Source organism: Chanos chanos, chromosome 5 (genome assembly GCF_902362185.1).
Source record: "Chanos chanos chromosome 5, fChaCha1.1, whole genome shotgun sequence".
NCBI lineage: Eukaryota > Metazoa > Chordata > Actinopteri > Gonorynchiformes > Chanidae > Chanos > Chanos chanos.
Genome location: NC_044499.1, coordinates 41,684,837 through 41,710,163, shown reverse-complemented (window position 1 = coordinate 41,710,163; position 25,327 = coordinate 41,684,837). Strand labels below are relative to the sequence as shown.

The window sequence follows — 25,327 nt, the reverse complement described above, 5'->3', positions numbered from 1 at the left end:
TTCTGTTGTGCTGTTGGCCCTTTTGTTTAGATATTTTTCACATTCTAGTCATACACAGAGAGATTTACATTCACACAGCTAACTGTTAACATGTCAGACAAGTGCCATATTAAGATAAAAAAAAAAGTAAGCATATAACACCCCAAATCACTCCCAGGCAATGAAAATGACATTATATTCATTAGTCATGTACCAAAACACGAACATATTCCTTTCAGCTGTATTGCCCAATGATCTCAATGGCCTTAAATCTATACTCAAAAGTATACTTAAAAAGTCAATTTCAAAATTCAATTTGGCATGCTCAGTAAAGGACAGCAGAAAGAGAGAGCAAGCGAGAGAGAGAGAGAGAGAGAGAGAGAGAGAGAGAGAGAGAGGAGAGAGAGTTTAGGATCAAGATAAAGTCACAATTCCAACTTCACAGTTCAAGTAAGTTACGATTCATGGGAAACCAGAGAACTGCGTCAGCATTTTTCTGAGAGCCCAGTACCATCTCTATCTGTGGCCTCATATTGACCTCCTTTACAGACCCAAACTGATCCTCAACAAGCTCAGTGATTCAGAGCAGCTTTCTGTAGTGTGGATTAATCCTTATACCGGCTCACAGGAGACAAGGCACTTAGACCAAACCAAAGATATATTATATATGTAAATATATATTCACTTCAGAACTCATTTTAACCTGTAGGGGTTGAGAATGAATTTGGATGGAAAACAAAGATGATTTTCATTAAACATTGGTAATCTGAATCGTAGTGCAGATTCCACAAATCCTCCCCAAAACGCCAATAAATGTGGACATGTTTTTGTGTGATTAATTTTAAAAGTGATTTGAAAACATCTCAGTATTTCATTAGTACTAGAGTAATGAGCTGACTCTGATTTGGCCAAGCTGGGTGTAGTTTTCACTCAGAACACTCTATAAGGAGCACCCACGGTTCAGATCTAATTACATGTGAATGAATGCATCACTCTCAATTGAAGGCACATTAAATGACACCCCTCAGTCCTCATCTCGTTTAAATCTTAATAAGAATTAAGTTATTTTCAGAATCCACTTACAATCTCCCGACAGCTCATACATATTTAGGAGCGGAATAAGCAGAGACAAAAGACTCAATAATGACTCAATCGTGTAAAATGTTCCATTCTAATTGGCTAAGTATATAAGAGTGTAGAAGGAGAAGAGGTTGCACTAAAGGGGAAGGAATGCAGTGATGCATGCCCCTTATGCCGGCAGTGACCTGACTGTGAGGTCAATGAACTGTCAGACCTTAGTTAACTTCTGCCTTAGTACAGTAATCACTGTCAACGCAATGACCCAGAACCACGAAAAGAGAGTTTTGAGTAAATCTTTAATGGTCATTCCTACCATCATCACGCCGCGTTATCACTGTCAGATTTTACACAGCTACAAACTATATGCTTTCCCTGCACTGGCTGCCTGTTCTACGCTAGACTGCTAGGAAGACCTGTTCAACTGATTCCAGCCCTCTGTCGCGTTTTAGTTCATCACGCCTTTTTATGTAGAGGCGGGGCAACGTAGGCCACCGAATCAAAAGAAGACACCGTGTAAACAGAAATTAATGAATAAAGAATTAAATTCAAGTGGAACCAATGATCTTGGTTTTATTTTTCAACATTTAATAACGATACCAAAGCCGTGTGAAGAAGGCGAGCCGTTGGACCCTGTGGGATAGCCTTTGAACAGATCCTTTATGGTCTCATGATGCATGGTGGTAATTTGTTGTCACTAATTAAGCATTCAATGGGCCTATGAGTGATATTGTCTGGACACCTGCAGCTCCAATATTTGGCCTGTTACAGTTTGAATATGCAGTACACTCACACACTGCTTCTTTGATGTTTTCCCTCATTATGGTGCCTAATTGGCCTGGAATCCTTATGGAGAGGAAGAGAGAGAAGAGATTTAGGGCTGTGTGCTAATGACTTCAGCCCGTCCTTATACTTGTCTGCATCAGGAAACTTCACAGTCATTAGTGTTCACACCTATTTCAACTGACAGAGAAAAAAAAATTATATATATATATATTTATTTATATGTGTGTGTGTGTATGTGTGTGTGTGTACTTGTGTTTGTGTGTCAGAGAAAACAATGCTATCTTTGCTTTGTGTAAATTATGAGTTGACAAGTTGATGGCAAAGCTTCAACACCTCCCATGCCTTTTCACATCCAACCGCGTGACACATAATATTTCAATATCATAATAGTGTTCAATGTACATGAGATATTGAAGTAACTTAAAGTTTAAGTTACTGAGTCTAAGTCTGTGAAATAGCTGGCTTCATGTTATGCTTAATAACCTACTGTCGTTGATGGAATAAAACTGGTCCAATCTGTCACAATAGTGGAGACTGACATGACTATGACAATCACACTGCAGTTCTGTTTCTCTCTCTCTCTCTCTCTCTCTCTCTCTCTCCCTCTCTCTCTCTCTCTCTCTCTCTCTCCCCTTGTCTGTATGCCGGCCTGTCTTTCCATCTCTCTGTATATACACATTTTATAATCCTTCTTATTTTACTCTCCTTCACCAGATATTTGGGTATGTGTGTCTCCATTTGTCTCATTCATTTTCTGCCTAAGATTCTGGATAGCTTTTCTAAGCTTTTCTCTCTCTAATATAACAGTACATGATGTAGCCTAATGGAACAGGAGCTCCGTCTACTTAAGGCTTTGGATGAGACCCTGTTTGGATAGTGATACTGTTCCTGTGATTGATTTCCTGCCCTTTTCAGGCTTTGTTGCCTCTGCAAATTGTCAGGCAAAGTTTAGGTACACTCACACTGTGAGTGGAAACAAAACTCAATTTGACATTTGGTTTAATTAGACATTTTTCTTGTGGGCTGCATGTTGTTTTGATGCTCTGTAAGATGCTCTTTGAATATCACACCATTCACGTTGTGAAATGTTCAGGTGCTTTTGTTTTAATTTAGCTTGAGTATAATCATGAGATATTGCTTGCAGTAACTAACTGCACCGCAGGAACCTTTTTCTACGTAAAACTTATCTCGTATATACAGAGAGGAAGTTAAAAAGGAAAATAAAAAAATAAAATCAAAAAAAGACACTTGTCTTACGCATGAAGACCTTACTGTTTTGTTGCCTTCTTAACCATTTGTAAGTCTGGCCAACCACTTTGTTTCTTTGATCATCATACATCATCAGTGAATTCTCTCCTACCTGACTTATTTATGTCCTACTTTTTATCTTTTTAAAGAATTTCAATTCACTATCCCCCCCCCCCCCCCCTCCCCCAGATGAGCATCAAAAACAGCTTTCTATGTTTCTCTGACTTAATAAGCTCTCATGTAGCCTTTCTTAGTCAGCCAGACCTAAGTACAGAGTTGAAATGGAACACGTGAATGTGGGCCCGGTTGGCCTTCCGCTCCCAGGGTCCAGACAGGAATGAGGGCTGAGCAGCCTTGATAAATGGCACTCCCCCCCCGACGCTTTGGGATCCAGCCATTTTCCTGTGACAGTGAGGTGTGTTCCAGCCAAGGTATTTTAATGGGATTCGAAAGCTTTTGGGACAGAGGAGCATTGTAGCTTCCTCTCAGACATGGTAAGATTACTTGGGGCACCATAATGAGCATGGAAAAGAAGCCTGTCTCAGCTCCTTGATGGCTCTTTGGTTGAGTCCATGGCGTTAGGCTGGTATTAGGCTCCCGATTGCTTTTGGCTCACTCTGAGGCAGCAGTTATTTTTTCCTCCTTTTTTTCCCACCCCATGTGTGAAGCAGTGGGTGGGAAGTGCTCTGGAGAGATCTGCCACTCACGTAAGGCTGATGAAGGCAGTCTCTCCGGCAAAGAGAACACGGGCTCCCTCCCTGCAGTGAATTGTGGAGCCCAAGACCGCATTCATTTACCCTCACCCCTCGCTACCGTCTCTAAGATAATTCTCTAAGCTAATGGAGCAGGACTCTATCAAATAGCAGTCCTGTCTCTGAAAATAAAAGTTTGTTTTATGTCAGTGCCAGAGGTGTTTGTTTATAGGTTTACTGTTTCGGAGGGTTTCGGAGCAAGAGGGATAGAGATACAAATAGAAATTGACAGATATGACTACTTAGTTTTAATCAGGGGAAAGGAAGGAATGCACTGCTCCCATTGCGCTCTGTAGAGCATTCAGTGGTTGGTGGCCAGTGGATGAGCTGAAGAGATTTTTTTTTTTTTTCTCAAGACTTTGGGCAATGAAGGAAGACCAGGTGTCGGGGGGGGGGGGGGGGCATGTGCAGTGCAGCTTGTGAACCAAATGCCAAATAAACTCTGAAAGGCATGATGAATATGTGCTGTGTGGTTAACCATGCATGTATTCCAGACACTCCAAACCCCAGACTCACAGGATTTCTCCAACAGCAGCAGCATCAGCAGTGCCAGGGCTGACTATGCATTATGAATCTCAATTTTTTCCCACAAAGACTCATAAAATGAAGTGCTAATATCTTCTTAGCTGTGAGCTCCACATTGCTAATAGCAATGGCCATGCAGAGAGCCAGAAGAAAAGGGATGTGACCTCAGTTCATTTCCTCTTTGATTCTTAAAATCTAGGAGTGTACTTCCCCTTCACATTTCATTAGTCGATTTCATTTCAGAAAGTGAATTCTGCTAGAGCCTCCATTCACACTGAGCAATGTTCCATGAATCAAAGGTCTGTCCCATTAATAGGACATCTCATGTTCATTGTGTCATTAAATGCAAATCTGACATTTGCGTTAGCAAGAACAGTCATTTTGAATTCCATAGCTAAACTCGAACTTGCTTACATTTATAGGGAAAATGTTTATCAGGAATAAATTCGGCAAATCAAATTGCCCCACGTAGTGAATGAGACATCTGGGAGGAATTTCACTGTAACTACCACGATATTCTCAGCTTTATTAAATATGCTGTAACAGGATGGTGTTGTAATACTCCTCAATATTGTCACAGTAATCTCAAATCGTTCAGTTAACAATCTCTCTCTCTCTCTCTCTCTCTCTCTCTCTCTCTCTCTCTCTCACTCTCTCTCTCTTTGCAAGGCCCTGTAGTTACATGTAAACTTTACTGCCATAACTATTAATAATTTAAATTTGGTAACTTTAACTTGCAGTAGTTTTCATGCAACATTCTGCAAATAGCTTTGCTAGGTTAATTACATTTTTTTTAATTGGAATTAATGATTCAAACTCAGCGAATCAGAGGCGTTCTGATGGTATGGAGCCATTGATGTTTATGCTTACCCTGTTTGGGACTGACATAGTGTCTGTCAGCTGAATGTTTGCCTCTACACTGATCATGCTGAAATTAAGCAGATGGTGACTACACCCTGTGATGTTCATTGGCGACAATGACTGCTCACCTCCCAGCTCCTCTCCTCTGTCTCAGGAGGATTCAACTAGATCAACTGAATGTCAGCTCTCAGTTAGGGACATGGTGAAGTCTTAGGATTTCATTAGTGAAGACTGGCCACAAGATAAGCTGATTATGTTTATGTCTGTGCTGCTTTTTATACTCCTGTCAGAGATTAAAAGTAAACAACAAGAATGAAAATATAAGTAAGAAGATTATACAATGCAAAGCACGTTAAAGAACATAGTGAACTTGTTAACCATGAGTGCATCAATCGCCTTCTGATGAGAGTAAAAATCTTGTATATTCACATTATCAAAGCATTGTGTCTTATTAGCCTTAGGAGTACATGTATGGAACAAAAGTGTGACTTTAAATGTCATTTTTTTAAATGAAAGAAAAATATACAGAATGCAACTGGCATGTTAATGTTAGTACCAAGACCAATAATTTCTTTGATCATTTTGACATGGGGCAAGTCAGATAGTGCAGTAAAATGTAAAATGTCATTTTTAACTCGAAATAGAAAATACCTCTTATAAATGTTTTTTTTTTTTTCATTTATTTTGTGAACACTGATAAGACTTGACAACAGTAACAAATTTTTGAAAACTATTCTTCATCCTGGAATGAAATTAGCCTTGCAATTTTTCAGTTTCACATTTTCTTACATGGGGTGACAGTTTTCAAGTCTGGTTCCAAACAAGTTCCTGGCAAGTTGAAAATAAAAATGGAAAAGATGAATGCTAATTCAACTGAGCCACTATGAAATGTGCAGATAAGTTATTTTCACCTGTAACACACTGTGCACACCCTGAAGTGTCACAGCTGGCTGTGGAAGAGATGTGTTTTCTGATCAAAGCCATAATAACCACTGATGTAAGAGTGGATGAAGTGCTGGAGGTGGTGGAGGATGTGTAAGCCCCCTGAGGGCTTTGTTTGGGGGGGGGGGGGGGGAAAATGGAAAATGTGTAGACATGAGAGGTGGGGATGGTTCTCCAGCTGGGGGGAATTGAAAGAGCTCTAGCTAACGGTTTCTGCTGAGACTTCCACGCTCTGTCCCGCTTGTGTACCTCAGTACTTCAAACTGACACTTTTGAGACAAATTGAAATTGCTGATTTTTTTATCCCCTTCGTTCTCATATTTTCTAACATCCAGCACTAAGTTTCATGATGGTCAGAATTTAAATTTAGCGAATACGTTTTTGAGAGGCTTTGCTGCATGTATGTATCAGTTTGTTCAAGATATCTGCATTTGTCTCTGTCTTTAATTTTAGGTGTGTTACACCTTTTCTGTGTAAAAATGTTGCATGTCAGTCTGTTAAGGAAACCGCAGGCTAAAAACACTCATGTCAGTTTTAGCTCTAGGTAGGGGTGTAATGATACGGCAAATTCACGGTTTGGTACATAACTCGGTTTTGAAGTCAATACGGTTTCGGTACAGTGAAAAAAGACATGCAAAACATGAAATTTCCTTTCATTTAATATGAATTTACTTGTAAACTTATAAACTTGCCCAAACTTGTAAACAATGGCAAACTGGCCACAAATTTCCAGTTTGCTCTCCACTCCGTTTTTGCCTTGTACCGGTAATATTCGCATTTGGATGATACCGTCTCAAATGAGATCATGTTCGACATACTGCCAGAAACATACCAGATGTCAGTTTAACAATGCCGGCACGCTGCCTTCGTCTCATCCACTTGTCTTTGCCCACTGCTACTGTAGTTCACTGGAAAACCGAAATGTTCCCAAACAGAGGACCTGAAGGATACAGGAGGGTCCTCAAGCTCTGGCTTTGCGGTCGCCATACTTACGTGGTTTCGTCATTGAACGTGTGCTAATTCAGATGCTAAGTTACGGCTCCATTATGGAATCAGAAAGGAAACTGAGTTTTTAAATTTAGTTCTGCATACGGAAATGTAGAAGAGAGGGCACACTGTATCTTGTCAAATATCACTTTATTCGCTGACGTTTTGGTCGACTATATTCTATGTATATATATTCTATATATTCTATATTGGTCTATATTCACTCAGATCACAACGCGCACCAAACCAAACATCCTGTACCAAATATGAGCACCGTTACATCACTAACACAAAATACACAGCTTGACATAACTTTAAATAGAATAATAATTTCATGATTTACATGTGTTATAGTGTTAACTGTGAAATGAAAAATGAGTTTTCTTACATTAGTAATGTAATGAGAGCTCCACAGGCTGCACCTGCAGCAGTTTGCCAGTTCCATATTCCGGAACATGCGACACGAGACCGGTGACGTTTGTATCGTGGTTCCAGTCTCAGAACCGTTACACCCTTAGCACTAAGCAAGTTTTATAGAAGGTCACAAAGCTGAAAAAAAAAAATCTTTTCAGAAATCAGGGAAAGACATATGTGTGAAGGGTAAAATGATTTATAGGTGTGTCAAAAATATAACATAGATTTTGTGGTATGCTTTATGTTCAGGTGGAAATCACAATGCGCAGAGCTGTCAATCAAGTTGGGAGATATAAACTCTGTTGTTGTCTTCTGAAGATAAACAAAAGTTATTTTGTATCTTTGAATGGATCAGAACGGTCGATGTATGATTTTACTATGCACCACCAAAGTTTCTGTGGTTTCACAATCAGTTTGTGTGTGAGAAAAAGCAATTGATTGTATAAGCTTATGTTTAGTTTGGGCAATAGGACGACTTTATCTGACTGAATGAAAGATGTTGCTTGGTGACTTCTATGGTGCTATATTCCTGTAGATATCCACGTTTTTATCTTGTTTATCGGTTATCATGTTGATGTGCAGATAACACATGAGGAAAGTAGTAAATTTTAAGATCTTTGGTAACACTAAAGAATCACAGAAGCATATCCCAGCTTTTTTTTGTTGTTGTTGTTTAAATAAGAAATTTAAATTGTTTGTAAAATTATTCAACACTGATATATAAGAGCTAAATATTTTGAAATGTATTTCTCCATACTCCCTTTTTTCAGGCAGCTTGGTGTGTTTTACTGCAGTAGTTCTATTGAGCAGAATACCTACAGTTACTAGTTATTGATGTGCTGGTTGTCCTGAAAGTTCTCATTTTGATAGGTTCCTAAAGACAGTGGAATGTCAGAATCTTCTTTAAAGAAGTCTGTTGACCTTAGTGTCGAATTATTTTAAGATATATCTCTCTCTGGGCGTATGGGTTTCTTTGTGGAAGGCTTCTCCAACAGTGTACGAGGCACTTGTAGAATATAATATATATTTTCACTTTTTTGCCATCTTGCAGTAGCCTAACACCCCTTTAAGATACTTAATGTTGCTTCCTCTATGGTTGCTTTTACCAGAATCTCTTTGCCAGATTGAAATCATCTTCAAGATATTTGACATTTCTTGTAGAACGCACTTATAGGACTCTCATTGTCAAACAAAGCAATCAACCATGAATCTACATAAAAAATTAAGTACCTCAACGGATTTGTTGCTTTGCTTGATGATTACGAAAAGGCAGATTGTTTTTCTTTGATTGAAATCACTTGTAAGTGTAGGAAGTGAAGGAGATGTTGTATGTTTTCCTACCCTTTTAAACAATCAAACAGCCAGATCATTCTTCATACCAACTAATGCCAAACAGCACCCAAAGACATCGTGGCTAGTTAAACCATTCCCTTTTTGTTAACGGTCTAAATACATGGTTCGAGTATACATTTATTCATGGTATAATTTTTTTTGTTTGTTTGTCTGGTAATAAATGCACTCTTCTGTGAAATTTGTATTACAAGGCAACGAGTAAAATGTTCTGTAGTTTGTCTCATAATGTAAATCCACAAATCACATTTGAGCATGTTTATCTTAATTGTAGACAGATGTCAAAAAGCATTCAAGAATGCATTAAACTGCACAAAATGTATGAAAATGTCACTAAGTTTTTTTGGGGGGGTTTTTTTCTAAAAAGGTCGAAGGGTGAACAGCAAATATTGAAAATTACTGTTGTACTAATTACTTTTACCAATGATGAGTAAATGAAGAAATAGGTGTTTTCAGGGTTTTTTGGGGGTTTTTTTGGCTTTTGCCTCTCTCCTCCCGTCCTGTTCAGGCCCCTGATCTACCCACATGGACGTTGGCATATCTCACCAAAAAACAAACAAACAAACAAACAAACAAAAACCCTGCATAACGCACTTCCACTTTTAGTGCAGTATGTTGGGTATGGCTAATCAGAATGCTGTGTGAAGCCAGTCTCCATATTGCAGTGTCACCCTAATTGTTTTAGCTTTTCTGTGATCTGACTCATCATGGAAGGTGACTCAGTATGCTGGCTTTTTGACAACTAGCTTGAAATATTTTGGCCTGGGGTGTTGATTCAAACTGAGTCAAATTAACACCCCACATTGTCGACATCATCATCATCATCCTCAGTTTCAAAGTCTCTGTTAGACCATCTATCAAACTCCGTGCTCTGTTGTTTTGGTTTCTTTATTACTGTTTATAATGCTAATCATGCACATTTCATTTAAAGATAACTGTGTCACAAAAGGAGATCACAAAACCAAACGTATTGGGAATATTTACAATTTTCCTATTTATTTAATAAAGGGGTATTGGTAAAGCAAAGTGCTATAATTAATGCTTATGCTTGTATTGCCTTCCTTTGGTTAAAGCTCCACGAGCATCCTGAAAATGCAATAAATCATTTAAATTTCAGAAGATTTCAGTAGTTTTATTTATCAGAAGTGGAAAATGAGGCTGGTTTTTGTCTGAGGTGCGATTATGCTAAGTGTCATCCGAATGGAGAGGATCACAGCTAATTGTTTGAAACACTTCACGCTGACAAGCTGAGAAACTCAAGGTCTCATCACTGCTCTCCTCACGCACTAAATATAGTCTTTCATCGAAGATTCTTACAACTTTCATATCTTTTTTGCTGGTTGCTGGTGTGACTCAGTGTGGTTTGGATCTTGCTTGACTGCCGACAGATATCTCTCATTTTAAAATAAGACTGCCGAAGTTGTCCAGGTCTCTTTATCAGAACAGCCGATTTGATTTAATCTCAGTCTTGTGGGTGTGAGAAACCTTCTAAGCTTTTATGTTATCCCCAGTCTTTTGATGTCACTTTTGTCAAATCATCTGCCATATGAGGAGACACTTCAGTCTAACAAACTCATTGCAGCTCTGCTTGATCATCTATTACACTCATATCCGGTCTTATGACTTTACACACTTCTCTGGCCCCAGAAATTTCATACCTCGTGGAGAGGGCAGTGCTCAACAGCAATATGTGGTTCAGGATCCACCTTGACAGATTGTTTCTATTGGCCTTGTTACAGTTTAAGGCAGAGCTGTCATCTGAAAAGTGGTGAAGACATATCTGACAGTGATAGTGGGCTAAAACAGGCAATATTTATGTGTCCCAGTAAAGTCAAGTCCTTTGGCCTGTGCTCATGGCTATGTTAGAGACATACTGTCACACTGAGTGAAAATGGACTTCATGTTACAGTGATTATATGCAAAGCCTCTTGACTTTTGAACGTGTCTTCTGGTCTTAGTCTTGAAACACTAATATAACAAAACAAAAACCCAAAACAAAACACACACACACACACACACACACACACTGAAAAACCCATTGTGTAGTCTTAGTCATTTGTGTCAGCTGTTTGTAAGACGCAGAAAAATGCGTGGGACAGTATGTGTTCAGGCAGATATGGTATGAAATTACAGTAAATTACAACAAACGATATGATAGAAATGTGTACTTTATTAATATGAGTTAAAGAGTTCAATCTCATTTCCTATCTGTTAACAGTTAAATTGTGCCGTTTGTTGTTTCCAGCACACCTCCACTGGCTTAGACCTATCTTCTTTCATTCCTGAAAAACAAAAAACAAAAAAACAAATGTGATGGACCAGTTGCAGCACTTCATGCATGCTGCCACGTCTTTTTGTTACCAAATAAAGAACTGTCTTCTGAGATTAAAAGCATACCAAGATCAAAGATGCAAACCTACAGATATGAAGCACTCATGTTGAAGGGCCTTGTTAATGTCATAGCAGTAAACAAAAGCCAATGGGTTCACGACAGAAGCCAGACCTGTTAGGGATTGCATTGTCCTCAGCCAATTTGCAAATCCTCACACCCTGTACTGTCGAAGGAGGGGACACACTTTTGCATGCTACGTACCCACTCCCCAGTGACATACCATAGCCAGCTTGCTCTGACACTTTGTTTGCATGGCACTCATAAACATGGGAAATTCATCAACGTGCAGACGTGTTGAGTGACACAATTAATCAAAATGGTTTCTAGACTTGGAAGCAGCTACTGCTGCCTGCGTCATGCCCAGGCACAGGCTATCTCAGGAAATGCTTTGCCTAAGATCCAAACAGGAATGTATTTAATAGCGAGTGTAAATGGGGTTTTATATATAAGCATTTGCTGTCCCCCACACATTATTATGTATAATTTTCACTATCGTCTCCCAAATTTGGAAACAAAGCAAGTGACTTCTAGCTAGTTTCTGTGCAACAGCGTCAGGGCAGGGGCTAACAGTGAAGCAAAATAAAGGCTTGTTCTCTTTTCCTTATGCTGAAGTAAACACAGTCTGACAGACTGTCCCAGTCTGAGAATAGACGCGTCCTTCAAACAGAACCTTTAGTGGTAGAGCGACCACAGTAGACATGCACAGCCACCGAGAGGAAAAGAGATAAATCATTGAATAGGAGCGGGCGTAACTAGGAGACAGACAGATCCTTGTGATTAGCAGAGGTCTCTGCAAATGTCTTCTCTCTTCCACAGTGCTCTTCCCTTTCTTCTTTTTTCCAACATCTCCTTTCATCCATTTTTTTCCCTCTTTGTGCCCTTTTCCTCTTGCCTTGACATCACTGTCATTGACTATAAATCTAAAAAATATATGCCACAGGTCTTAGACAAGACAAAACAACCCAATGGTCACCACCTTCTCACTGAAAGACAGCTCAAATCTTAAAGCCAATTTTTTAAAGTCAAGTTAACATAGTATTCCAAGAGTTTATCGTGACAGCTTATTAGCTTTACCCTTTAGTGTTTTTAGCTTAACACTTCTTTTTTTTTTTTCTAATTTAGTAACATGCCTTTGTTTTCTGTCAGTGTATTCATTATTTTTACCCCTCTACATGAGTAAAAAAAAAAAAAAATAATAAATAGCATATCAAGTTATATAGAGCTGGTTTAGTGGCTTCATTAACAGTCCATCACTACTTGGGTATGTGGATGAATACATTTGAGCTGGAGCGTGTCCAGATCCAATCTGGGCTGTTGTGACAAAGTCATGACTGCTGATGAAGGATAGATTGTGCCTATATCCATGGATGAGATTTAATAACATGGTTGCCAGCCAGTGAACCATCCTTATAATGCATTCATCACCAAACTGGCATCTCAGCTGGCTACACTATATCACACCATTAATCCCGGGAGTCACCATTATAATATTTAAATGTCTCTCTGCAGGATCAGTTCAGTTTGTGGTGGAATCTGGGAGGAGAAAGCACCCACTCATGTCATGATGAAAGTCTATTAAACATTTGTCCAACTGCGCTAATGCTGGGTGTTATCTTGCTTCTGATCATTTAACTATGATTTCCCTTTGTCTTGTGTAGGCAGAGGTGTTTTAGGAGTGTTGATATAAAAATATTTGTGTTTGAATTGAAGATACAGGGCAAAAAATAGCCCTTTATGATTCGTAGGCCCGCCTGGCTCAGATTGATAGCTTCTTTTTGGCAGCACAAACTGTAAATGTTACAATGGCTTTATTAATGTCTTGGGATAATCTTGGACAAGTACCGATATTCTGAGCAAATGTATTCTGAGTGAGGATAGTAAGGCACTCATTTCTTATACAGATGGAGGGTTGTGACCTTTAAGATAACCTGGCATGCCTCAGTGGCAAATTGCAATGTATGATGTAATCTCATATGTATTCAAAAAGCATATCAAAGAAGAAGGTTAACTCGGTGGAAGAAATCTAGAGCTCCACATCTGGTTGGCTGTATACTGTGATTTTTTTTTTTTTTTCTCAAGAAAACCCTTTTGCTGCTGAAGATGCGCTTAAGCAATCGCCCCAATGCATCATGGCCATGCATCCACACAACAGCACTCCTGTCTGTTTGTTCCTAGTGATGAGTCATGCAACCACTCAGATGCCGTCTGGAGTGAAACTGACCCATGACGGTTGCATAATACTTTAGCTTTCTTGTTTTATCCTGGCAGTATCAACACAGGTTAAATATCATTCGAAAGAATCCGTGTGTATAATTTCTTTATTGTATTTATTTCATTTTGTATTTTAGTTGTATCTTAGGCACCTGGAGTCAGTAAACTCCCAATGCTGTAGTGTAACAACTCTGACCATTGAGGATATTTTATGTGGGTTTAAATCAACTGATAATTCTAGAATTAGCATCTTGTGGTTGTGTACATGTTAAGGTGATTAAAACAATAAAGGATGCCAAATGAGAGCTACATCGGACAGTAATCACTCTTTCAACTCTTGAGAACTGTTTATATGTCACTGCATGATTATTGATGTGATGAGTGGATTGTCTGTTCTTATAGTGTTGGATTACTCTGACCAAAAAAAAAATACTTTGTACAATGTGGAAAATAAGCCCCATGCCACTTGTCTGAACATTTCAGAAAAGTGTTCTTGTTCAAAATGTGTAGTTCTTGTGGTAGTATCCCAGCCTCCCCGAAGATCTGATTTGGATATTTAAAGCATTAAAACCTTACCGATTACTTCTGCGCCTGGCAATTTGAATTAAGGAGATTGGTTGGACTAATGACCCAGCAGTGGGTAGTCATCCATCTACGGACTCTAACTTGTTATGCCTCTGCCTCATGCTATAGAAACTGAGCTTAACTGGAGAGATTCTCATTCTGAAAGCTGACACCGAGTCTCTATGTTGATTTTTCAAGAAAAATCTCTAAAAAGTTGCCAAACGACTAGGCTGGATACACTGTGCAATGCATGCATAATGGATTGGGACGAACCAGCTCTCAAGGCTACGTTTGATTTCTCAGCCTGCAGCAAATTTAGCTGACACTATATTTTGGATAAATATGTATGTACAAGTAAAGGCATAGATTCAAGGTGTCCCCTATCTTCCAATGAGCACGCTCCTTACAGAAAGCTAAATAAACCAGTCCCTGAAGGATTTACCCCAACAATTTGAGGATGTGTTTAATCCTGCAGTATGGCACAGCGCTGCAGAGTGGCATTTGGGTTCAGATGATGGTTTGAAAGTGTACTGCATGCCAAGCACTTGGGTCCCAGGTGGAATTTTAAGACAAATCCAGTGCTTTGAGGTTTTTGGCAAACATCTTGAACTCATGCTCGCCCTGGAGATTCTTCCCCCTTGTTCTTACTTGGCTGAGCGTACGGTATATGGGTAGAATTTGTAAGATTCGTGTTGACAGATTTGCCAACTGAATACAATGAGCATGTTTTGGTAGAGATGGTTTAGAGGGGGTTCTCACAGGAAATCTTTCATTTTTGCCCAGTATACAGTCCGAGTCTGTTACTGATTGTGAAGATGTTTTGAATAAACAAACTTGCTAATTTAAGTAATGTCAAATGTGGTGTATAACAAAATCTAACAGAAATTCACCAAGGAACTAGTCAGAATAAATTTCCTCTCTGCTCATTCAGGTAGAGACAGGGGGTGAAGAAAAAAGTGATATCAGTGTCTGGAATACTTTTGGTGTTAGACTTTTTTTTGCCAAATTGTGCACCAGACTTGGGGTTAAGTGAATGATGTACAATTTGTAAAAATGCACGAAAATCTGTCTGAAATGGTTTCAACATAGCTTGTGTTTATTTGTCACTTGTCAAGATGACAGAGGTGTTAGGATAGACAGCATTGCATGAATCAGTGAAATGTTTTAAATGAACTGGACTTGATTTCTACTTTCCTTAAGTCCAGTTCAGTTCAGTTTTGCTTCGTAGACCCGTGCAGTATTTATTCATTGTTTTTCAAACTCACATTTCACATTTTTTTACATTCAAACTCCATAAAAATCTAAAATTCGTAATTGAATCCAACTCTGAAGTAGTATCCAAAAGAAGAAAGGTTTTCCTCATCCTGTTTGCATGCATAGGGAGTTCTGAGCAAAACCAAATTAGTGTTTTTTTGCGTGGGTTTGGAACTTTGTTAGGATGGAGATCCTTCAAACCATACCCTTCCTTGTTGTTTATTGCCCACAGAGCTTGACTGCATAAAGCTCTCTTAATGAGACACTCTACTAATGCTTTCAGCAGAGCTATTGCTATGGTTTCAGCCTCTACAACACAATTTCGCCTCTCAATCAGGTGCTGCACACACACTGCACAATCATATGACGGCACTTAATTAAGTATAACTTAATGTGTTGATTGACGTCAGTCTGGGTATCATGGCACCGTGCGTCTTCCCGGGGTGAGCATGTTTGCACACTTATCAATCAATCCCAATTGCCTTCACAAGCTTAACTGTGCCTTCACAAAAGAAAGAAAAAAAACCCAGACATTTTATGTGTAGATATAGCATTAATCAAAACTCTTCCGATGGAATTTTTTTAGGAACGTTTACACTGTTATGGAATTCCCTTGCTCAGGTGCAGAACTCAGCAATTCACTGGAGATGTCTTTGACGTGGGCTCAGGGTGAGTCACCACATAGCAAAAATGCACTTTACACTGAAAGGCTCTGCTGCACTGTGCCCTAATGAAAGAAGGCACAGAGAGGCTGTTATTGTTCTGCGTTAAAGGGCACTGTGTAGTGAGTGTCATACAGGACAGAAATAGATATCAGCAGAAAGCTAGTGCTGGCGCCGTCATATTTGCAGTGACGCCATGAAGCGCAAAGGACTAGCTGACCATGATACCTCAAGCTCAGTTTGCCTTCATCAAAGTATTAACACATTGCAGGCCAAAGGATCTCCCCAAGAGCTGTACTCTAGAGTTGTCAAGCATCTCATAAAAACCACACACACACACACACACACACCCTAAACAAACAAACAAACAAACAAAATCTAGCCTTTTACAGATGTGATGCATCCCAGGAAATGTCCAGAGAGTTGACATATAAATCCCTCTAATCCTATTAAGGGTGGCCGTTCCCCTTGGCCCCGGCCATGTTTGATATGCAAGTCCACAAAGCTCCAGGTCAGCAAAAGGACAAACAGCGTGGTAAGGAAATCATGGGACAATGTTCACTCTTCTCTAGAGTACTGCTGCAGGAAATCCAAACCTTTTGGTGAACCAGACTGAGCATGCTCGAGCTATGAGATGAACATTTGTCTTTGTTCACATGACTCAATGTGAATGCCGTGTTCCATTGTGACAAAAGGCCCGACCTAGACTGTGATGTAGGGATCGTGATATTTTTCATTCTCTGAAAGCTTGTCAGATTGCGTGACATTTCTGTGTTCACTCGTTGAAATACCTTTGTGATGTGCTTTTATCATGTTAGAACAGTTGCATACCTTCGTAAACATCAGTATCATTTTTGATTAACATTTTAAATTGCCCAAACATTCCATAACTTTCTACACTTTTAAATTATAGGCAAAGATAATATAACTTCTTTCATCTTCCATCAAAATGTGGTATGATGAAAGTAATGATGTGTTTCAAATTCTGCTCTTGAATAAGGTCTCGTTCCTGTGTTCTTTGGCATAATTTATAATGACTTCTCAGCAATATGCTGCTTAAGGCATATTTCCATTTACAATTTTCATACTCAAATGGTTTCAGGAGCGTGAGGACAACACAAAAAATAACCTACTTAAATATGGCCAGCATCCACTGGCTACGACATGTCTCATGTCAGAAGCCACTATTTAAACGGTTGAGGAGTTAATGATACTAGGTTTGATGTACAAACTTACACATACACACTCACACAAACACAAACACACAGACACACACACATATATATATATAGATATATATATAGATAGATAGATAGATAGATAGATAGATAGATAGATAGATATTGAAAAATGTATTTCCTTGGCTGTAATTTAAAAAATGAAACATAAATCAAGAGAGATATAAGCATTATTATGGGATGAAATGGTAGCAGTAATCTCATCGGGCATTTGTAAATGATTCCGATGGTAAACAAAACTGACTGAACTTATAAAACGGTGGAAAGCCTGAAAACAAGAAAAGAAAAGAAAAGAAAAGAAAAGAAAAGAAAAGAAAAGAAAAGAAAACAAAAAACAAACAAAAAAAATCACAAAACTTCCAAAAGGATGGGTCATTTTCTCATAATGCATCAGTTAGGTGTTTTGTAAGCCTTTCAAAATGTCTTTATGAAATGATATCTCAGTCGAAAGTTCTCCAGGGCTTGTGAACATTATAGTGCTAATTGATGGGGCAGGGATGAAGTGGCTACACTAGGTGGAAATGCTTTGCTTGCATTAGCCATTTTAACTAAGTCTGAACCTAATGCCTTCACTACAACTCTTCATTACGGTGGACATACAGAAGCATAATGAAATAGCTTGTATTACTTTTACAGGTTTCCATTCTCGGGCTTTGCCGAGGTTATAAGACCGTAGACAGACAGATGACATCACGGCAAGAGTAGATTTGTCCCTCAGGGCTCTCTCTCTTTGGGGCAGATGGTCCTGACAGATTGTCCAGTAAAGGCCTGCACCAGTCAGGTTCAAATATGCTCTCTGTCACAACACAGGACAACACAGGAACTGAGGCTGTGCTGGCTGAACTGAGCAGGCTCGTGTGAATGTATTCAGCTGTCACTACTCCTTTTCATTTCTCTAGCTTTTTTTTTTTTTTTTTGCAGTGCTATAAGTTTGAGCCCCCCCCCCCCCCACCCCCCCCAACTGTTCAAATATCCAGTACTTCAAATAATCTTTTTGAGTGACTGCCTCCAAGAAAAAAAAGAAACACTTGAGTTATGAAAGAATGTCAAATCTGTCATTTTGGATGAGAATTTCAAGATATAAGAAGTCCTCGATAACAGAAAAAAAAAACAAAAAAAACAAAACAATGCACAACACCTTCAGCACACATGAATAATATAATTAACCTGTTGTCCTTTACGGGAACTGATGTTAAATTAGCTGTCAGTGAGACACTCTCTTTGGGAATTTTGATATACTTGCTCAGTACAACTGTCAAAACACACATTTATTTCAGTCTGATGTATTTTTGTTTTTTTTTTTATTTTGATCTCTGTCAAATATTACAGAACAGTAAACAATCCTTGGCTTCGCTAATCTTGAATAATAAATTTAGCACTGGTTTCAGGACAAAATGGGTCCTAATATCAAGTAATGTCAGTATAACAAGTCATCCTAATACTTAATTTTTAATTCTATTAGGCTCCACTTACCCAGTCTTGTACTGTTCATGCATACTTATCAGTAGCGTTAATTGTATATATGTCATACTGGTACACTGCTACATTATATATATATATATATATATATATATATATATATATATATATATATGTATATATGTATATATATATATACACACACACACACACACACGCATATGTATGTATGTATATGTAAAATGTAGCAGTGTGGCATTGGTTGGTCATGATGCACACTCATTTATAAAACATGGGCCAGGAGACAGGGTGCCTCTGGCTGTCTGTGTCTGCCTGTAAGCCCACACTGTCTCTGGGGGGTGACTGCACCTCCCACTCTGGATTGATCCTCGGTTATCCCCTCTGGTTTCAGCCTTTCATTATATCTCCAAAGTTGATCAAGCTTAGAATCAGCCCACAGTTCCTTCATTCTGCCCTTGGCAAAGAATGACAGAGAATCTGCTCCCTTCACAATGAGGTCTCTTCTTATTTCTTTTTTTTTTTTCTTATTTCATCTCACTTTCTCTCTGTCTCTCTGTTTTGGGGAGGATGGAAAGTTGCTCTTGGTATTTGGTGCTTTTATAATAATACAATCTGTTATTTTAATGTAGTACTGTATTTATCATTCCTTCATGGTGGCGTGACAGTCCAGGGGCAAAACAGTTCATTACTAGAATGGGGGGGGGGGGGGGGCATTGGGTGCAGACTGTTGGATAAGCCAAACCTTGAAAGGGGGCATCTCAGAGGATGTTAGAGAGAGCTTTTGAATGAGTGGTTCAAGGCCAGTATTTTTATGTAAAGTCTGTAACTTGCATGACTTCTAAGCCCTTGAGGGAATTTTATTTTGAGTTGTTGTGTATTTAAGTAATGGACAAAAAAACGTTCCCCTTCATTTGGTCTCTGTGTCTTAAGCCTTTTTTTGGCTCTCCATCGCACTCACCTTACAACTGTTGGGGCATGCTGTTCCCCTGGGTGTTTTTATCAAGTTGTTTCAAAAATAAGGTTAAATTGAAGCCCAAGAGGGTGCAGGAAGAGAGACAATGGAAAAGAAAAATAGAACTATATTGAATCAGAGAGAGAGAGAGAAAAGAGAGAGGGAAAGAGAGAGAGAGAGTACTAGCACTTCTTTTCCCGTTTTCTAGAGAGTGCTATTGTTCACTTGTCAGAGGGTTGACTCTGCATGTTTGATGGGATTTGTTCTTCTATTCCTCTTTGATTATCTCTTATGCTGCTTGTTATGATCCCCCCTCCCCCCACCCACCCCAAGTGCCTTAGTTAAATTTCACAGAGGGATGAACAGCTGTTACTGAACCTATGAGCTGAAGCCAGCAGGCTTTTGAGAGCCTGTCAACACCAGTCCCTTTGCTGTAGACACTACTGGTTGACTATACTCTATTGAAGTGTACCACTACAGAGACAGCATTCTACTGATAGTCCAGTTGAAAAAAAAACAAAACAATGCACAACACTGAAATGTAATATCCATTTTTTTTTTAAATTTTATTTATGTTTTTTATTTACTTTAAAATATGTGATGCCACCACAGAGACAGCATCTCCACTGTTGGTCCACTGAAAACAACACAGTACAATGGTGTAATGTCATATTTTGGTGTATTGTAATATTGTAAAATGAATTCTGCATGTATAGATGCAAATATAAAAAAGACACAATGTGATGCTGTTGTGTTCTTGAAATAGTTGATCATGTCACTTAAATGTTATTTGTGTCATGTCAACTGGAAGCTAGAACTGTATAGTTACCTGCAGAAGGCAGAAAAGATGACAAAACCATCAGTCAATACACAAAAAAAATGACATTTATCTATATGACTGCAGAGTATACTTGAACTCAAAAGATTTTCTTTCCTGCTGTGTGTGGTTGTAATTGGACCGGGGCATTTTAAAATCATCTTTTTCAGGCTAGGACAAGACTAGAAACAATAGAAAGCTGCTTCATTACAAAGGGACCAACTGACAATGGCAAAACAAAATCCATTTTTAAGAGAGATAGGGGTGATACGTAATAGACAAGGGAGTGAAAACTGAAAGTATTCAGTAGACAGAAACAAGATTTCTACAAGGTTCCTGTCACAGCTAATAGGCGGAAACAGTGCCCAGGAAGAAAAGTGTAAGGAACCAGGAAAAATCTTCACGATTTTCACAGGTCTCTATTTGACATGTACAGTTCAGTTAAGAGGGGATTTTTTATTATTTATTTTATTCTAAAAGTATATGGGAGATATAAAGAACTGTTCCTTTTTCATATTCGTCTATCTTCATGCATGAAATAGATGCCAATGCTTAGAAGGTAACGGTAAAGCCAGGCACAACGGATACTTAGAATTGTCAGCTAAAATAATCATTCTGTCCCAGATTCAGACAGACTATTTGTAATTGTGAGCCATTTGAGCAGGCAGCGGGAAGCACTCCACAGGAAAGATGTGTGAGTAAGAGGCTCTGCAACACAATGGAGAAACCACTGATTTACCCAGAACACATTGTAACTTTTCCTTTCCTGAACAAACTCTTGGCAGATGAGATGAACAGGCAGGCAATTTACTGCATAGGGTGAGATTCAATAGTTGGACAGACTGCTTTTACAAGCTCAATTACCAAAAAATACACCAAAACTTCATCATTTTGATAATTGCTTTCCATTACTGAGTGGTCTCTAAGGTATTGCTCAAAACAAAGCTTGACATAGTTGCTTCTCATTTTTTCCTAATCGCTGGGAATTTTTGCACACTAACATCAGAAAAGATTGTTGTTGTGGAATTTTACATATGCTATTGAATTTTACATCAGCATCAACGCGGACTAAAGGGGTTGGCTTCGTTCATCCTGTAGTCACTTAAGACTCCATCAGAGTGGAATTCTGACCGTATTACGTTAATTCTTGGTTTCAGAAAGGGTGTCTTTCAACTTGTTACCTTGTTTATTTAGAGCATGCAAAATCTGAACTGTTTTTGCCCTGGCTAATCCCCTCCCCCCCCCTCCTCTTTTTTTTTCTCTGTGTTGTCCAGATATCCGTGGTCTACAAGGATTTTTGGACCAAACATCCAGACAGGGCCTTGATGTATCATTGCAGAGAGTGGACCGCAACATCAGTGGGGTATTCTCCAGTCTGTTCAGTAGCATGCGTACAGAGGAACTCAACCGCTACAGAGACACTCTTAGACGGGCTATCTTACTGCTGAGTCCCAGAGGGGCTCAGGTCTTCATCCGCCAGGTATGTTTCTGACACACGTAAAAGCACACATGGACTCATGCCCACTGCCAGCATGTCATTTACTGTATGAACATGGTTTTTGAAAATTGGTAATTACTATGCCACATTTGCCACATTACTCAGCCTATTTTATTTTGTATAATTATTGTGAAAGGCATTTCGGCAAAATTATTATTTATTTCAGTATCACTGATTACTGTTTTCCCCCTTCAATTTACAGTGCTAACAGATGCAAATACCGAAACTTACATGCACAAATATGCACACGCACCCACACACACACACACACACACACTCACACACACGCATTCGCTCGCAAATAAATTTAGAAAAGAACACAGCACAGACATAACATTAAATCAGCCAAAATGTGTCCACTAAAATATTTCAAAACATCCATTTGGTACTTCAGTGTACTATCATCTTTCACTTTATTGCACTTAACCTTGGCAACCCAATTTCACCACAGCCACTTAAAACATTTGATAAATTGTCTTGACCTCTGTCAGGCTCTCATTGCCTATGTCTCTGCATGAGGTCACACAGGTGTTCCCTTTGATGGGCCTGGTCAGCACTATAAAGCACTGTCCATCAGTTACCATCAGCCGTGCCTCTTAATCAGCACCGTATGAGAAGCGTCCCCCTGTGGTGAGCTGGGACCACGCGCATGGGACTCGTCCTGGCAGATGGCCAATCGTTGCTGACACAGTGAAAAAGCACCGCTCTCATGCTTATGGATCGGTCAAAAACCCACTTGGCCGTATTTTTAGAAATGATCATTTTAGCAGGCCTTAGCTGCGGCCCCTCTTTGGATTGTGGGTCCGCTTTGATTTGTCATTCAAAAGAGACACGTGATGGCAGCTGCCTTAAGCTTGCGAGCGTTATTCATGTGGCGTCTGAACATCAATAATAAAAATGTAAGTGGCTGTGAATATTGTAATTGGAATTGCTGGGACAGAGCAATCACAAGAGGGTGATATGCTCCTTGTACGTACTGTGCTGCAGTCGCTCAGATGAATAAACAAGTCGCTTTGAAAATAAAATAATGAGAGTTAGGATTAGGTTACAAGGTTGATTGTTGTTATTGGTTGTTATTATTGTGTCGAAAATTCAAATAATTGTGTTGGACAGGTCACTAAACAAGGTTTTATGAACCGAAATAGAAATACAATTTGTAGCCCTAGACTTAACTGTGTATTGAATGGATATCCTTTGTTTGAAATACGATTTAGTTCAGGACACGTCTTAATCCTTTTCTGGGAGTCCCGTCTTATATCTGTAAGGAGTCTTTTAATTCATTTTTACAAAGGGAGAGCTGGCTGAGTTACATTGTCTGTAAAAATGATTCAGTACTTGCCAAAACCTTTGCAGATTCAATAAAGTAATCTCAGCTAGGATATGAAGCTATGTCTGTGGTTATAATAATCATGGATTGTGGATACCTTTGCGAACCAGGGCAACTGCCAATTCTCAAAATAAGAAGACCTTTCATCTCTTCTCATTATAAATTAAAGGTTACTAGGGCTCTTCCTGGACTCAGAGGGTGCTTCCCTGCCCTAGTGTCTGAGTGGAGTCATTATTTTTCAAAACCTGTGAGCTATGTGTGTGTTTGTGTGCGTGTGTGTGTGTGTGAGTGTGTGTGTATGTGTATGTGTATGTGTGTGTGTTTGTTTGCATGTGTACACACATTTTTCTCACTGTCCACAGTCACTGGTGTGCTAATTAGCACCATACAGTTGGCCACTTGAAAACTGTATGGATGTCTTCTGTGTGTCAGTCGTGACTAGGGTTTCCAACTGTCCCTTATAATACGAAATCTTTTCGTTACGAGAAGAAAAATATTGGGTTTAAAGAACATTATAAATCCATTATTTTAAGTCCTTAAATCCGTTCAGGACATAGTATGTTTCGTATTTGTGTGTGTGTGTGTGTGTTTTGTTTTGTTTTTTAATTATGATAGTTTTATACACAAGAGTCAACCTTAAAAACTAAGATAAGAATAGAAGACAAAACAAGAAAGAGGGGTATGCACTGACCAAAAAAAAGTGCTTTCCCCCTCTCAGAGTGGATTTGTCTTTCTCCTGACTTTTTCAGCCCTTGCACCACATTGGCTGTTGCTACATTTCGCAGAGCCTGCGTTTGAAAGTGGCGGGAGATTTGAGAGTTTTTAAGCATGGCATCTACAATTCTCTGCTGTCAGAATTTGTCCTTTTATAAATAATTTGAAATATGCTGTGGTGTGTAACTCTTTTAAAATGACTTATTGTTTTCTTGAACGACAAATAGTATATTCAGAGACAAACTGGTCCTCCAGACATGCAAAAAAAAAAAAAAGGCTTAATGTTTCTCTGAAATGTCACAAGAAATGAGCATTTAAATGCTTTTTTTCCCCCAAGAAACTCTGTCCTAGAGGAGTACAACAACTGACCCTCCTTGTTTGCTTTTGTTGAAGTTGACAACCCTAGACATAACAAGAGCTTTTTTTTTTCAGTGATGAATTGGGAGACCTACTCTAGATCTTTTTGTATGGATATGTGCTGCCTATCTCAGCACTAATGTGTGTCCCTGTACCGGTGCCAGCTGTATTCTCTCCATCTAAAGTCTGAACAAATATGCCACCAAATGCCTTGCATTAGCATGGCATTCTCAAGAAGATGTCTTTTGGCATTTCTCTTACCACTGTCATCACTCTCATATATTTATACGCTTGTTTACCAGTATAGATTTGTTCTTATAGTGTTTGGAACAGATCCTGGTGACACTGTAAGGAAAATACATTACTATTTCATTTTAATTGAGAATGACATATGGACATAATTGCAGTGACCCTCACTTTGGACATTACTGAGCAGTTTATCACGTGCTATACTGCTTCGAGCGAATCTGTGTGTTAATTGTGACAGGTGCAGGGTTGGAATGAAAGCAGTATTTCCTGCAGTTTGCTCGATATTGAAAGTGCATGCCATAAAATAATAATAATAATAATCATAAAAAAAAAATCTGATACACTGAAGTTTCTAAGGTTTCTAAAACGAGGCGCACCAATTATAGTCAAACAAATTCCACCGGGCCACTCATTTTGAATGGAGCGAGGACCTCACGTCACACTGAATCACTTTGTCAACTCTCAGCTAGTTATAAATTATCCTCCTGTTTTTCTGAGCAGATGGTATTTTACAATTCTCCATCATTACCAAACAGAACTCTCAAACAGTGTGTTTCACCCTGATGCCTCGGGCCCTGTCTCCTTACGGAGATTAGCGCGCAATCGTGTATGGACTTGCTCTGTCACTTCCCACCATGCTATTTCAGAAGGGAGAGAAAAGGTTGATAGAAGTCGATAGCAACGGTTCAGATGGCCGACGTTCAGCTGAGATGCATAATTTTTGTCACAGC

General features: G+C 39.1%; 1 protein-coding gene across 1 annotated transcript in view; it reads left to right on the top strand.

Annotated features, from left to right (window-relative positions):
• The window catches only part of grid1b (glutamate receptor, ionotropic, delta 1b), a 209,147-nt gene that overhangs the window by 115,207 nt on the left and 68,613 nt on the right, over window positions 1–25,327 (top strand). Inside the window, exon 4 of the mRNA XM_030774568.1 lies at window positions 21,726–21,931. Within this exon, the coding sequence (XP_030630428.1) occupies window positions 21,726–21,931 (206 nt within the window). The remainder of the gene's footprint in view (window positions 1–21,725; window positions 21,932–25,327) is intronic.